Source organism: Leptonychotes weddellii, chromosome X, assembly GCF_054177405.1.
Source record: "Leptonychotes weddellii isolate Sample4059 chromosome X, ASM5417740v2, whole genome shotgun sequence".
NCBI classification, from domain to species: domain Eukaryota; kingdom Metazoa; phylum Chordata; class Mammalia; order Carnivora; family Phocidae; genus Leptonychotes; species Leptonychotes weddellii.
Genome location: NC_138385.1, coordinates 78787883 through 78804018, shown reverse-complemented (window position 1 = coordinate 78804018; position 16136 = coordinate 78787883). Strand labels below are relative to the sequence as shown.

Below are 16136 nucleotides of genomic sequence, written 5' to 3'. Positions count from 1 at the left end.
AAATAAAATCTTTTTTAAAAAAGATGATCATGCCTTATGCAAATTTAACTCAACACAATGCTAAGCAAATAGTTCTTATATTTCACTAATAGCAAATTCCATAAGAGGAAAAATTAATAAATTGGGCATCATCAAACTAAAATATTTTGCTCTGTAAAAGCCCATGAGAAGATGATGAAATGGAAAACTACAGACTGGGAGAAAATATTTGCAAAACATGTGATAAAGGGTTAGTATCTAGAACCTATAAAAAGTACAGAAAACTCACTAATAAAAAATACAGTTAAATGGGGCGCCTGGATGGCTCAGTTGGTTAAGCGACTGCCTTCGGCTCAGGTCATGATCCTGGAGTCCCTGGATCAAGTCCCGCATCGGGCTCCCTGCTCGGCAGGGAGTCTGCTTCTCCCTCTGACCCTCCCCCCTCTCATGTGCTCTCTCTTATCCTGTCTCAAATAAATAAATAAAATCTTTAAAAAAAAATACAGTTAAAGTAGAACTTGATTAAAGAACATGAGCAGATATTTCACCAAGAAGAATATACTGATGACTAATAAGCACATGGAAAGGTGTTCAATATAACTAGTCTTTAGGGAAATGCAAAATAAAACCATAATGAGATTTTACTACAAACACATTAGAATGGTTAAACTAAAAAATACTAACATCATGAAGTGTTGGGAAAGATGTAGAGAAACAATTGCTCATAAACTGCTGTGGGAATATAAACGGGTACAGCCATTCTGGAAAACTGGTAGTTTTTTGTAAAAGGAGACATGCAACTACTTTCCATCCAACAGTTGCACTCCTGGGAATTTATCCCAGAAAAATGAAAATTTATTTCTACATAAAAATATGTGCATGAATGTTCATGGAATATTTATTCATGATAGCCTAAATCTGCAAACAACCTAGTTGCCCTTCAGTGGGTGAATGAGTAAACAAACTGGTCCATCCATAACATGAAGTACAGCAACAGAAAGGAATTATCAGTGAAGCACTGATAAGCACAACTTGATCAAATGTCCAGGGACTTATGCTGAGTGAAAAGGCCAATTTCAAAAATTTACTTACAATATGGTGCCATTTATTTAACATTCTTGATGTGACAAATTTATAGAAATGGAGAATAGATTAGTGGTTGTAATGATTCAGGGATGGAGTAGGGGATCGAGTAGGGGTGTCTATAAAAGTTCAACCAGAGGGATCCTTATGATGAAACATTTCTATATCTTGACTATATCAATGTAAATATTCTGAGGGGTTTTTTTTCCTTTTTTAAAAAAGATTTATTTATTTATTTTAGAGAGAGACAGCTCTAGTGAACATGCATTGGGGAGGGGCAGAGGGAGAGGGAGAGGGAGAAAGAGAATCTCAAGCAGACTCCCCAATAAACGCAACATGGGGCTCGATCCCACAACCCTGAGATCATGACCTGAGCTGAAATCAAGAGTCAGATGCTTAACCAACTGAGCCACCCAGGCACCCCTAAATATTCTTGTTTTTATATTGTCTTATAGTTTTACAGGATGTTACCATGGCAAATAACTGCGTAAAGGGTACATTGGATCTCTCTTTCATTTCTTAAAACTGGATTTTATAATTATTTCAAATTTTTTGTATTGTATATGGGTGATATATTATAAAAGAATAATCTAAAGGATAAAGATATACACTGTGTTTGGTATCTATAGTATCTATTGCTTAAAAGATATACTATGCATCATTTATGTTTATATGATTGCTAATAATCAGAGTTAAATAAGCAGAGTTCTAGCATTAGCATTTATTAAAGACACTGTTTTTTTCCTTATAAGAGATCATTGCTATGTTTCATGTTGATTTTAGTTAACTTATATCGTGTAATTTGACAATCAATAATAAAAATGTTATTTGCAAAAGTAATATGTTTTTGAAAATAAATAATGCTATTTATGAATTGGAGAACATCTTTAAGAGCTCAGTGTTTATGAGCACATGGTGGCTCAGTCAGTTAAGCATCCAACTTTGATTTTGGCCCAGGTCATGATCTCAGAGTCATGGGATTGATCTCAAGGTCATGGGATTGAGGCCCAGCTCTGTGCTCAGTGTGGAGTCTGCTAGAGATTCTGTCTTCCTTTCCATCTGCCCCTCATACTGTTCTCTCTCTCAATCTCTCTCTCTCTCTGTAAAAATAGAATAAATAAAATCCTTTAAAAAAAGAGCTCAGTGTTTAGTGACATTTACCGTGTGTGCGGCTGCCTAACATAAAGTATGCCCAGGTCTCCAGATAATTGTCATGAATGTTTATTAAATTATGTCTGCAGCTGAGCATGATTTCACATTTTTAATAAAATTTCTCTTCCTATTATGTCAAATGACCAATTTAACACACAAATAAGCAGAGGTTCTAATCACATAGATTTGTAATTACAATTTACAGCATACAGCAGGTGGATTTCTTAGTCAGTGAAGCTACTGATTCTATTGTAAAACACAAAGCTACAGCTTTTCTTATACAAAGTTGTCTGGATGCCTGTCTTTTAGAAAAGTCTCTGTAACCTGAAATTTAGACCCACTTATACCACTAGAATACTTTTACACAGAGAGCAGAAATTGAACTTATTAAAATAGTTTATATAATGTCTGGGCTTGTAAAATGGAGCCCAAGGCACAGAGCCCTTTTTTTTTTTTTTCCATTTTATGCAATTTTCTTAGTTGCAGAAATGCAGGTGAATATTCTAACAGAGAGAAGACTAGTATCTGCTTAGGCATTATAGGCCTTTAAGACAGGGAGAATGGTTGATAGATGTATAGATGAGTAGATGGAGAGAAAGGAAAGTAGAGAAATAAGTAAATTTTAAATGATGAACTTTTGGTGGGACATGATTTTCCTTTAGTAAAATCTGCTTATAGTAAAATTTCCTACAGTGAATAGAAACTTGGTAACTACCACTGACATGCAGCATTTCCTCTTCTTCTCACATCTGACATTCTTCCTATTTCATTGAGAATATAGAGTCAAATCAGAGTCTAATTGTCTGCTTCTTCCATTATACCAACCAGCCTAATTTTATTTTCATCCTTGTGTCTTGCATTCCCTCCCATTATATCAGAAAAGTTCTCTGTGCTCTTGTGGCCATCCCTCTACTCATTCACTGAATCCCACAGCTTCTCAACTACATGGAACTCTCCAGGAGTTTTCCCCTTTTGTCTTCTCTATAATAACTGTTATTGTATTTTTCCTATCAACATACACATGCTATAATAATAGCTCCTGATGTTAAAAGACATGTCTCTTTTTACCCCTTATCCTTTCCAGCTGCAGTCCCATTTCTCTGATCCCTCTTTATTGCAAAACATGGTGAAAGGTTTTCTATACTTACTGTCCTCACTTACACCATTATTCTTTTGTACCTAAACTAAGCTGGCTGTATGCCCCATCCGTCTACAGATACTCTTTTTAATTTCATCAGTAACCTAACACTGCCAGATTTAATCATCTATATGCAGTCTTCGTCTTGCCCAACTCGACACAGCTGATCTCTCACTGTTTTGGAAACAACTGGCTTCCAGGACTTATTCTTCCTTGATTCTCCTTCTCTCTCTCTAGTAAGTCCTCCTCATTCTCTTTTGCATGTTTCTCCCTTATTCCCATCCCCGTAACTTCCTGGACGCCCAAGGCTCAGTCTTCTCTTCATTTCTAGCCACACTCATTCCCTATGAGCTCTCCTCATTCAGCCACACCTGAGATTCTAAGAACTTCTAAATTGATAGGCCCAGCTTCAACCTCTCCTTAAATCCAGTTCATATAGCCACTTGCTATCTCCATAGTCCCCGCCATGGATGTCTACAAGGCTTCTCAAACTTCCTTAGGTGCTCTGTGCAAATGACACCTTATCAGAGAAGCCTTCCTGGACCACCCAATATTAACATCCACATGACTCTCTAACCCTTTATTGTTCTATTTACACCATACATACAAATACATTTTTTTATTGTTTGACTCCTGCTCTCACCCCCTAACGCATTCTGGAATGCATGACTCAGAAAAGCAGGGGATACATTTTTTTCACTGTTTTATCCCCAGTGCTTATTATAGTGCGTGGCACGTAGCACTTTCTGAAAATGAATAAGTGAAAGTATAAAACAGTGTGGAATTAGTGTTATACTGTACAAAATGGTATTATGTGGATGGAACTGGAGTAGTATCTTTGCCATAGCAAAACCTTGATATGTATATTGATATGTATATTATATTAGCTTTTTCATAAGAGGAAAATCTCACTTAGAAATTGAAATAATTTTCTCAGTGCTAGCAAATAACAGAGCAAAGATTTAAACTTCCAAAGCTCATGCTCTACACTATATCATAGAGTATACCTGTAAGTAAAGAGAGAGGTCTTACACGCACGTACATACACATGTGTGTTTATGCGTGCACGTGCACACACACACTACTTAGTATGGTACAGGGGCAAGGAGGACATGGTAATTGATCAACAAAGTATATTAGTTGTAGTACTAGACATTATCTTAGAATTTTCTGTGGGTGATCTTAACTAAAATTAAAATTAGCTGCTTTCCAAGAAAATGTTCAATTCCCTGAAATTAATTTTTTGAATCTTATTTATCTTTTCTATTTATGAGGAAAAATGTTATCATAGGGTATTAGAGCTGGAAGGAACATTAAGATATTCTATTCCAAACACTCAGGTAAAGCTCAAAACCCTTCTTTCATCACTGTCGGGGCTTATGCAGCATGTATTTGATGGCTTTTAATCATAGAAAACTCTCTCCTTCACTGTGCATCTGGTCAGGAGGCTCTAATAGTGGATTTTTCACTCATTTTGAGCCAGCAATGAAGTGTTTACATTAAAATTAATATTTTCTACACTTGATCTTAGCCAAAAGGCTTTAAGCATTTCTTTGTTTTTATTTTTGCTAATGAATTCTTAGACTTAAAAAGCAAACACAAAACTTTAACTTACAGGTGCTTAGTTCATGGTGTAAAACTTACCTTAGCAATCATATTTGTGTTGAATAACTCCAAAATCTACTTTTAAAACTATATGTCCCAAATAGCATATTTTTCTGAAAAGCATGGATTTGTATCTTTTCCCCAATTATCTGTTTTAGTAAATCTGATCTTCAACTTAGTGCTTACTTTTTCTACACTAGTCCCTTTGATGGTATCTTCTTTGGATAAACTTCTTCATTAAATCTCAAGCATTAGCTAGCTCTTCAAAAAATAGAGTAAAGCAGCAACAGTCACTAATCCTTAACAAAGAGAACACAATCCCTGAAATGTCCTTTTTGCTATTCATTAGATGGCCCCATTCAGTCGACAAGATACAAGTAGCAAGGGAAGAATGCTTCATCCCTAGCTTTTCCGTGATCATAGCAGCCAAATAGCAATCAGAGTCAAGTTTCTTTATCTGCCCTATGTTTTTTTTTTTTAAAGAAGTCTCTTTTTTTTAAGATTTTATTTATTTATTTGAGAGAGAGAGACAGAGATAGTGAGAAAGAGCACAGGCAGGGAGAAGAGTGAGAAGCAGGCTCCCCGCTGAGTAGGGAGCCCAGCGCAGGGCTCGATCCCAGGACCCTGGGATCATGACCTGAGCCGAAGGCAGATGCTTAACCAACTGAGCCACCCAGGCGCCCCTGCCCTATGTTTTGAGAGTCTGGAATTAGAACTTCTGTAAGCAAATTCAATGGCATCCCATACTTCAGCCTCTAACATAAGAAAAGATAATTTCATGGATTAGTTTGCTAGGGCTGCAATAACTAAATACTAGACTGGGTATTAAAACTGGCTTAAATAAAATAAATTTATTTTCTCAACAGTTCTGCAAGCTAGAAGTCCAAGATCGAGGAATTGAGGGGTTTGGTTTCTTCCAAGGTGTCTCTCCTTGGCTTGTAGATGGTTGCCTTCTCATTGTGTCCTCACATGGTCTTTCCTTTGGGGTATGCATATTCCTGGTGTATGTCTGTGAATCTGAATTTCCTCTTTTTATAAGGACACCAGTAATATTGGACCAGGGCCCACCCTAACATTCTTATTTTAACTTAACCGCCTCTGTAAATGCCCTAACTCCAAATATAGTCGCATTCTGAGATACAGGAAATCAGGGCTGCATCATATCAATGGTGGCCAGGGAGCAGTGGCACACATAATTCAGCCCATAGCATCTCCACAGGAACCAATGAAAGGACTCTTCTCCAAACTACCACATTAACAATTCTGTTCCATTTTTTTCATCATAATTTAAAGATTTTTGAAATCAGTTTTTGAAAATACAAAGTATCCAAGTAGAAAGTGAATAGATTTCATGTTTGAAAATGGTTGATGACAAGTCATGTTCATCTTGTACTCTTACTTAAAATTAAAATTTAAAACTTGTGCTCATTTAAAATAAACCACAGTAACCAAAATAATCACATGACTTAGGGTGCTAATATGTTTCTTAGTATCTCTTTGATTACCTGACATGGGCCATTCCTATTACCATGCTAAATATTAGAAATTATGCTGTGGGACACAGTAATGTCATACCACTAAAGTGATTAAAAATGAACCTCCCAGGATGAAATACTTTCATTACTAAAATGAGGATTATGCTCATTTTACTCTCTTGAGAAGATTTTCTTCTAAGAAGGCAGGAAACCTCATAGCCATTAAAGCATTGTACAGTTTCTGTATTTCAAATGAGAGATTAGTGCATAAATATTTCTAACACCTTTAATCAAAAGAGCAATCAAAATAGCAGTTTTAAAATATACTGAATAAAATTTGAATGCTAAGTGCAACAGGGCCATAGGAGATTTCAAAGGCAAAACAGTAATATCACACTTTGTTATGTTTCTCAGATACTAAGCATAAAGTATTATCAGGGTTTTGAAAATTCTATAAATAATGTATACCTCTCATAAAATACATAATTCCATAAAATTAATTATATAAAACAAAATGTGCATATTCCCCCCCAGATGCTTATTAGGGTTTTGAACTTAAAGAATGATAACTGTAATAGAAAAAAGTAAATATATATGTGGTTAGTTTGTGTGGTTACCATATGGAAATGGGATAAAACAGAAAGAGATAAGCTCAGAAAATGTTTTGAGTTTAGAATATGTTTATCAACCTAACGAGTATAATAATCATCATACTAGCTGGATTACCTTGTCAGAAGATACAAAAAAACTGATGTGGTTTCTCTCAGCTTCCTGCTAAATACATATGAAGATGCTGAAATAAGCCTCTAGCAAGACTGAAAATTAAAACTGGCCACAAAGCTATTCCAAGAACCTAGAAGCACCTAATACAATGCCCAGATGAGAAATATAAGATAAAGTCCATATGCTTGCTCTTGGATAGATCGTGAATAGATAAAAATGTCAGTTATCCCAAAAGTATAAATGTAGGGTGATTCCATTAAATGTACTGTTTGCCACCCCATCCATTTCCTGGAGCTAACTGTTCATTCCAAATGTAGGAAAATTCTTTTAAAAAATGAGCTGGAGGAAGAGGCAGTTAGTCCCCCTAGAAAATAAAGCATCTGTGATTATAGCAATGTGGCATGTACAAATGAAGAGAAAGAAAGACTGAAGAAATCTAGGGAATCCAGAAGAAGAGTAAAATATATATGGACATGCCATGAAGGTAGCATTTCAAGTCAGTGAAATTTTTAAATAAGTGGTTTTGTATTATTAGTCCCATATAGAAAATCAGTAACATTGGATACATTCTTCTTCATTTCATATGTATGGATAAATTACAAATGGATCAAATAACTATAAAAATGAAAGCATATAGGTATTAGAAGAAAACATGGGTAGATTTTTTTGTAAGGTAGAAGTGAGGACAGCTTTCCTGTCTCTACTCAGAGTGTGGCACAGGATAATGGGAAAACCACAGAAAATAAAACTCAGTTGTGAGACACAAAATGAACTTGATAAATTCTCAAAGTTCTTTTCAATGTTACATTTCAGTGATCTCATGGAAGTTAATAATAGCACAGTGATTCTTACTATTCAAACATACAATAACAGTGAAGGAGACTTACGATCACTTCAGCAGGAAACTATTTCTACTTGTAGACCCAGTAAAACGTTACAGCCACAAATAGGCTACTGGATTGTTAACTAAATGGGCTTATTTATCATAGCATTGTCTTTCCATACTTTCAATTCAAACATTATAAGAAAGCATGATGTTGGCAATGAATTACCCTTTTGTATCTTTGTCTTGGCTCCTTACACCATCTAAATGTCTAGGTTTTATTTTTAGTCATACTAAAATCTATTTTTAGTGATAACATAGAATTTTGTAAGGGTAAATGATCATTTCTAAACTTGATTTCCTTGGGGATGCATGGATGATTTATTCTGACTCAGCTCTTGCTCTTTTTATTCCTATTCCAACTCTTTATCTTATCCTCTTGCTACTTTTATCCATTTGAATGCAGTGGTTCATTAAGCCTCTAGAGTTCATGAAGACAAAGTTGAAGATGGCAGACATTGTTTAGATATCTTAGTAAGCAACACAGTCTTTCACTGGGACTTTGGCAAGTTTTCTAACCAAATTGTCTCACTTTTTCCACCTCTAAATGAGAAACATAGTAGCGTGTAATTTGCAGTGATTTTCTGAGAATGAAGTGAGGTATTGTGTGAAAAATACTTAGCACAGAGCCTGGGATATAGCAAGTACTCAATAAATATTAAGTAGTAATCATATTAATTATTAACTGTTATTAACTATGCTATGAGACAGAACATTTTCATTTCCTGGAGTAAAATTTAAAATTTAAAATTTATAAGAATTTTGAGACAGGATGTTTTGCAGAGGGGACATTTTCTGATTCTTTTCTTGATGTTCTTAATAGTTTAGTACAGTGTTCTTAGCTGAGACAAAATGGCTTTGAAAATCATTGACTTTATAACAAAGAATTTTAATAACCAGAATATAGTTAATAATCTTTTCTTACAAAGAAATAATGTTCATAAGGGAGATGAACCATGAGAGACTATGGACTCTGAGAAACAAACTGAAGGTTTTAGAGGGGAGGGGGGTGGGGGGATGGGTTAGCCCAGTGATGAGTATTAAAGAGGGCACGTATTGAATGGAGCACTGGGTGTTATACGCAAACAATGAATCATGGAACACTACATCAAAAATTAATGATGTAACGTATGGTGATTAACTCTTTGTTACTCTTCAAAATAAAGGAAGACATCCATCCCTCCAAAATCCTCACTGCTTTAAATAGCCAGAAGCTCACCATGCTTCCAACCTCTCAATACTTGTCCAATAGGTAGAACACATTGTTTTTCAAAGGGTGGCCACATGACCATGTGCTTCCGGAATGCATAAGGAGCTGCTTAAACGTGCAGCTTTTGGGCCCCAGCCCAGACTGAATAAGTCAGAATCTATAGGTGGAGCTTAGCAGATTCCTGTCTAACAAGTTTTCCAGGTGGTTCTTATGTAAAGGTTGAAAAATTTGAATTTTATTAGAACAAAAGAAAATGCTGTCAGTATTTCTGTCTTCTGGTTTTTACAACCTGGAGTGGATCCCCCTTTCTGTCACACATAAGCTTTGGCTTCCCTCGTGGATCAGTTAAATAAATGAACAGTTTACTGGTAACAATTTTGGTACTCCAAGCAGAAACCTGGAGCTGTTATGGTCTAGGGAAAAAAAAAAAAAAACACAAAGTATTAAAAGGGTCAAAAATTGCTGTACTTTGGCTTTTGCAAAATGTAGTCTAAGTAATGTATGGTGAGTAACATAACATAATAAAAATGTAGTCTAAGACTTGGGGAGCACCTGGGTGGCTCAGTTGTTTAAGCATCTGCCTTCCATTGTGGCCTGGGGTTCCCTCCTCAGTGGGGAGTCTGCTTTTCCCTCTCCCTCTGCCCCTCCCCCATCTCATTCGTGTGCACGCGCGCACACACGCACATGCACTCTCTCTCTCTCTCTCTCAAATAAATAAATAAAATCTTGTAGTAAGACTTGGAAAGACTCATGGGTTTCATGGTTCTTTTATCACTCTGGGAAACCCAAACCATCACTTTCAACATTTCCTCATCCCTTCCAGCCTCATCAGGAGAAGCTTCTTGCCTCAGGATAAAATGTGTTTTTTAATAGGGTTAATGGCATTTGAGGAAAATTAGTGAAGCCAGTGAAGTGCGCTTATAATTTAGCAGAAAGCATTTTCTTGCTCAGACGTGATGTTGAAAAACTGATAGGCAGTTAAGGGGATTAGGAGATTATTTTCGGCTGTTAAAATTATATTCTGAAAATGTTTACCACATTTAAAATTATTTTTGTGTTTTTTACAGGAATCACATTGCCTCCTAAAGGGAATATAGATATCCCAGTGTTATTTATGCCCCACATTATGAAATTACACAGAACAATGGTCATTGTTCAAATGATGAGGGCGAATAGAGAAAGTTGGCCTATTGACAATTTTGATGAATTGAGCACAGAGATGAAAAGGTAACTTTTCAATAAAGACATTGAAGGAAAATGATTTTATTTTGACTGGCGCTGACGTGATCACTCTTTTCTATGTTATGCAATGTAAAGTTCATGGTTTTATATTCTCTGAAGTGTTGAAATTTATATGTTCGCAAGAGGAAAATACATTTGTTATATGGGTATAGTATATATCATTTGACGTTCAGAGGGATTTGAAGTTCAGAGTGATGAACAAGTCAACCTTAAGTATCATGTCAATGAATCAGAATCAGAGACATGCAAGGGGACGACTCTTTTTGACTGGGAAAATAGTTATTGCTGAGACAACAAATAATAAATCTCTAGAGAACAACCTGAAGCAGCTTGTCTTGGCAGAGTATGGGACTGGTGATGCTGGCATTCACCAAGTGATGGCCCTGTGCCAGGTGGGTATGACACCCCAAGGAAATGGCGCCATGACTACCACCATATTACCTGTGTTGCTACCAGGATGACGAGTGCTTCACGGAAATTTAAGCAAACTCCAATGATACAAAATGTGTATGTCTTCTCTGCTTTTATAGTTTCGTTAAGTATTTCTTCACATTTAAAACAATTCTTTTCTGTGAGCCCATTAGTGTCCATTCTGCCACGATGTTCACCCTTCTAACAGTCAAGACTGCCTATGTATTTGTGGGTCCCGGTGTGAAATGAAATTGAGGGGGCCCTCACTTAAAAATGGTTGAGAATTTCCAGACAGTTACAGTGGTGTACTAAACAAGCGTGGAACAATTCTAGGTGTGGAGTCCTTGTGCTGTTTGTTGTGCAAGTCATGTGCTCGTGAAGCTGGTCCTGCCTGCTCTGTCTTATGTTTCATTTTTAACAAGGAAAGCCCATTTTCAACAATGACCAGAACCATTCTGTACTATTGCTGTTGTCTTGATGGTGTATGATGGACTTAGAATATTTTGACAAATGCCCTCTTTCTTTTAAGAGATAACCCCCAAAAGTAAATTCTTTGTCACTTTCTTTGTCACTGTACTTAATGGCATTTTTTGTGTTTTGTGTTTGGCCTGTCCAATTTAGAATATAACCCATAGGAACTATATTGCCTCTGATTAATCACATTTTAGTCTCATCAATAAATACCAATACCGACTTTGAAAAGCCGGGGAAAAGTTCTTCGTTTTTAACTTACATCTCACGATCCTTGTGGTACATTTTTCTTTGTGATAATTTCCCAGGGTTTGCTTTGAAATGTTCATAACATTTGCAGAAAGTGTTTTGTATTTCATAGTTTCTCTCTGCCAAAGTTTAAATTCATGAGCTTTGCTAAAATACCATTAAGTTAATAATGAATATTCTCTTTTATGCTAATATTGAAAGTGTTCTTGTTTTTGTTCAGTCTTCCTTATTTAATTTCTCATTAGAACTATGGGAATAGAAAGTGGAGCAATCCAAGCAATACACTGGATATACCCTATTCTTGGACTTCCACAGGCACTACATCCTAAATTCCCTCAAGGTACGTATATTTTAGAGTCAGAGAACACCAAGATTCTAAATGATCTTAGAGGCTCCTTTAATCCCATCTTTTCTTGTACAAGCAAGAGAACTAAGGTCCAGAGAAAGTAAGTCGTGAAGTGAACAGCCCTACTGGTAGGAGTGCTAGCACTGAATCTGGTCTCCTAATCGTAAGTCCAATGATCTTTCCACCAAACCACACCATTTCCTGTTGTTCTTCCTGTTGGTGAAACCTCAAAATCAGCTAAGATAGAAATAACATTAACTTCAGGCCCCTTTATTCTGCATTCTGTGGGGCACTTGGAGCCCTGCTCTAGGTCTTTAAGATTCCCAGGTACTTTGGTTCTTGGGTCACACTTATTTCCCAGATTCCAGCTTCTGTGTAACTCTAAGTCTCATCCAAGAACTATCCTATGGGGATACCCATCCCTGTATTCTCTGTTGTCCCAGACACTAAACTTGTATGATGACATCCAAAACCAGTCAGAACATACTGAAGTTTTCAAGGAAGTTCACTTCCCTACCATACACACAACATAAAATCCCTACTCTTAAAACGCCTTTCTTTTTCTCCGCGACCCCTCTGTTTCTTTCCCCTGCTCCAAACTTCTCTCAAGTTTCTGTGTGTTCTCCTTCCTCAATACTCTTCTCACTTCTTCTGCATTCCTTGATTTTCCCATTTTCTTCCCAGAGTAAGCCTAAGAAATGCAATTCCTCTTAGATATCCATAGAGCCACCTCTTACCAGGCCTTACGCATAGTTCTTCATAACTAAGGCATGCTGAATTGCTCAGCCCTGCAAAGAGATACCTGTTTTGGAGCCCCTCTCTTGAGCAATACAGATGACCTGAGAGAAGTCTTGAAATTTTGAATTTTTCTTCTCCTTCCAGTACCGATCTTTGGTAGTGAAACAGAGTTAGTCCTGTACTGCCATATATTATGTCACCACACTTCAGAAGAAGAGAAAATAGTAAGTTTTGCTCATGGATGACAGCATTTCCCCAGATACACTGAAGGCCAAGGTTACATATTGCCTTATGTTGTTTAATTTTAAAATCCACATATCTAGCAGTACCTTTGACAGTAAATGTCATTTGTCTTACTTGAACTATTTTTGCTCTTAAGTTAAAAAATTATCAACACATAAATGTTTCAGATATACTAAATTATCCTCTGAATGCTTCACAAACATGCCAAAATGTTTCTTTTATTTCCTCCTGGAAGATAATTGTTTGTATACTTTCCATGGAGCCGAACGGTTCAAAATTTATAATACACTCATCTGATCAAAGTGATGTAATAAACCCTAGACATTACTCTGTTGAAATACTAACAGCAACATTGCTCATGTTGACTGCAGACACAGTTTTGTTTTTCCCAGATTAAAGATTTAAAGCAGATATTTTTCAGTCTGAAACAAAGCCTATGAAAACATAAAACGTAAATTTCTTGCACCGTTCTCGTCAAAGAAAGTTAAACATGCTGCAGAAACAAAAAGGCATTTTCCATCAAGTCACTTCTCTTGGTAATTTTTCAATTTTTAAATTAAGTGTGAGTTCTATAAATAGCCTGTGTTGCTTTAGCACAACCCAGTAGTAACATCAGTGTTCTGAAACAGATTGTGTACTAGTTATTAAATCATTTTTGCAGAAGTCTAAAGCCTATTCTTGTAATTATTTTCTTCATCTACAAATGCCCTCGAGAAAAAAATGAGTACAATTATATAAATACATATTGCTTACTTTCTGTACAGTCCATCCTTCATTCTTATGAACACATCAGACAGAACCTATTGCTTTCCCTGCTCGGCTGCATCACCTTCAATGCTTACTGTTTCTTTTCTGTTTTTCTGTGTCTATCGCTCAGGTTATTCTTAAACCCGGGCTACTTGTCGTTGTGTGAGCCACCTTTTCTTTGTGTGTATTCCTGTTTGCTCCTATCCGTTGGGGCAGATAATTGGAAAACGACTCTACTACTGTCACGGTGTGAAGACAATGGAATGCGAATCCAATGTGATTGAGTAATCCGTACATTGCCAGGGCACTAATTTCTGAAGGACTTAGAGGACAAGACTAGTGACATGATACTAATTGTAACTTTGATCACACTAATTTCCAATTTAATGCTTTAAGGCTGAAGCTAATTAAAGCCAGAGAAGCCTGTACATTTTCCTCAATCATTTCAACCCTCTTCATTTACATCTTGTATTTCACTACTTATTCTAAGTTCAAAATGTTCAATATCAACCTGTATGTTTTAGAATTAAAAATAAATTTATGTTAGATATTTATAAATATGGTGTGTAATGTGAAAAAACATAAATCTGAGGACATTATCCAGTTGTGCAGTTTAGATGAATATATTATTATTGATGCCACAACAGTACCGTGTAATACATTTTAAAAGATTTTTTATATTATGATTCCTTTTTATCCCCTATATTAAATTTATGTTTTATGTGCATCTGAATTGATAAAAATATAGCATCTAATATATATATATATACTTTTTTAAAGATTTATTTATTTATTATTATTTTTAGAGGGGAGGAGAGAAAGAATCTCAAGCAGACTCCTTGCTGAGTGTGGAGCCTGATATGGGTCTTCAATCTCACGACCCTGAGATCATGACCTGAGCCAAAATCAAGAGTCAGACACTTAACCAACTGAGCCATCCAGGTGCCCCAAGCAAATACATTATTTTTGAGAAGTAATATATTTATTTGTGTGGCCTCTAGTATACTTGGCCGCATGATATTATAGAGCTAATGCCAAAGGAATTCATTAATACTCCTTTGTGTAATTAGTAGTTGTATATAGACACAATATTTTGGTTTCTCACAAGATCACTGACAACTTCTTCTGTACTTGATATAAGAAAACATTGAAATTTTATATATATATATATATATATAATGATTCAGGGGTGCCTGGGTGGCTCAGTCAATTGAGCATCCAATTCTTGGTTTCGGCTCATGACATGATTGTGGGATCGAGCCCTGCATCGAGCTCCAGTCCTGCATCGACTCCCCGCTCAGCAGGGAGTCTGCTTGAAGATTCTCTCCCTCTGCCCCTCTCCCGACTTGTGCTTTCTCTCTCCCTTTTTCTCTCTCTCTCAAATAAATAAATAAATCTTTAAAAATATATATAAAGTTTTAATGCTGTATATTAAATTAATATTATAATTACATTTAACATTAATTTTAAATAATTCATTACAATTATATTTTTAACCGTTAGTGTATTTTATAAATTTAAAAACAGTTTACAAAAGAAAATCAAAATATTTTACTGAAATAATTTAAATATGAATTTTAAGGTGCATGTGAATAAAGAATAAGAAATATTTTTGAAGTGTTATTACAAAATAAATGCTACAGAACTTATTTTTTTTAATTATTTGAAGGTATTTGCTGTAGTATTACTATGTAGGTAGAGTTTGGTATTTGCCACAATGAACATATAGATAGCTGAAAAATTCACGTGTTCCTGACCACCAGTTGAATTATTGATATGACTAGGTGAGTTCCTGAATCAAATTTTACATCCTAATATAATCTTCTGTAATCTAGTATATATCTTCCAGGTTAATCTCTGTCATGCTATTTTTACATATTATTTAATATTCTTATTTGTTTCCAAAGTGTCATTGTATATAGATATTGCATGAGTGTGTGTGTGTGTGTGTGTGTGTGTGTTAATGCCAGACACAATAAGTCAAAGTATGCAAAAGGATATTTTTCATCACATAATTTATTTTCTTCCATCTCAACTGGAAATATTTCTCTCCTGTAGTTGTCATAAAATGTCAGTCCAGGAAGCGGATAGAACAGGAGGTGGAAGTCACGCTGACTGGTGATTTTTTTGGAGAAAATCCTATCTTAGATGCGACAGATTTTGTAGTGATTCCAAAAAAGTCTTCATATGATTCTTATGAAGATATTGATGGTAAGAGAACCACAGTCATGGATATAAAAAATGATAATAAATAAAAATTCAATTTCCTTAAATTGCAGGTTGCTGATTCTTCAGTTACATGAAAATCCACACCCAATATGTTTCAGTAACGATATATCCTTAAAATAGTGCTCAGCAAGTGTTCAGTGATGTTTGTTCTCTTCACATAGGTGGTTATTTCCAAAAGGAAAACAATTATAGTTGTTAATGGATTTTTTTTT

The 16136-nt window shown here is 35.7% G+C and overlaps 1 protein-coding gene across 1 annotated transcript in view; it reads left to right on the top strand.

Annotated features, from left to right (window-relative positions):
* Positions 1-16136, top strand: part of LOC145717737 (cilia- and flagella-associated protein 47-like) — a 187904-nt gene that overhangs the window by 146263 nt on the left and 25505 nt on the right. The window contains exons 14-16 of the mRNA XM_081807960.1: positions 10316-10475; positions 11867-11961; positions 15754-15906. Coding sequence (XP_081664086.1) covers positions 10316-10475; positions 11867-11961; positions 15754-15906 — 408 coding nt within the window. The remainder of the gene's footprint in view (positions 1-10315; positions 10476-11866; positions 11962-15753; positions 15907-16136) is intronic.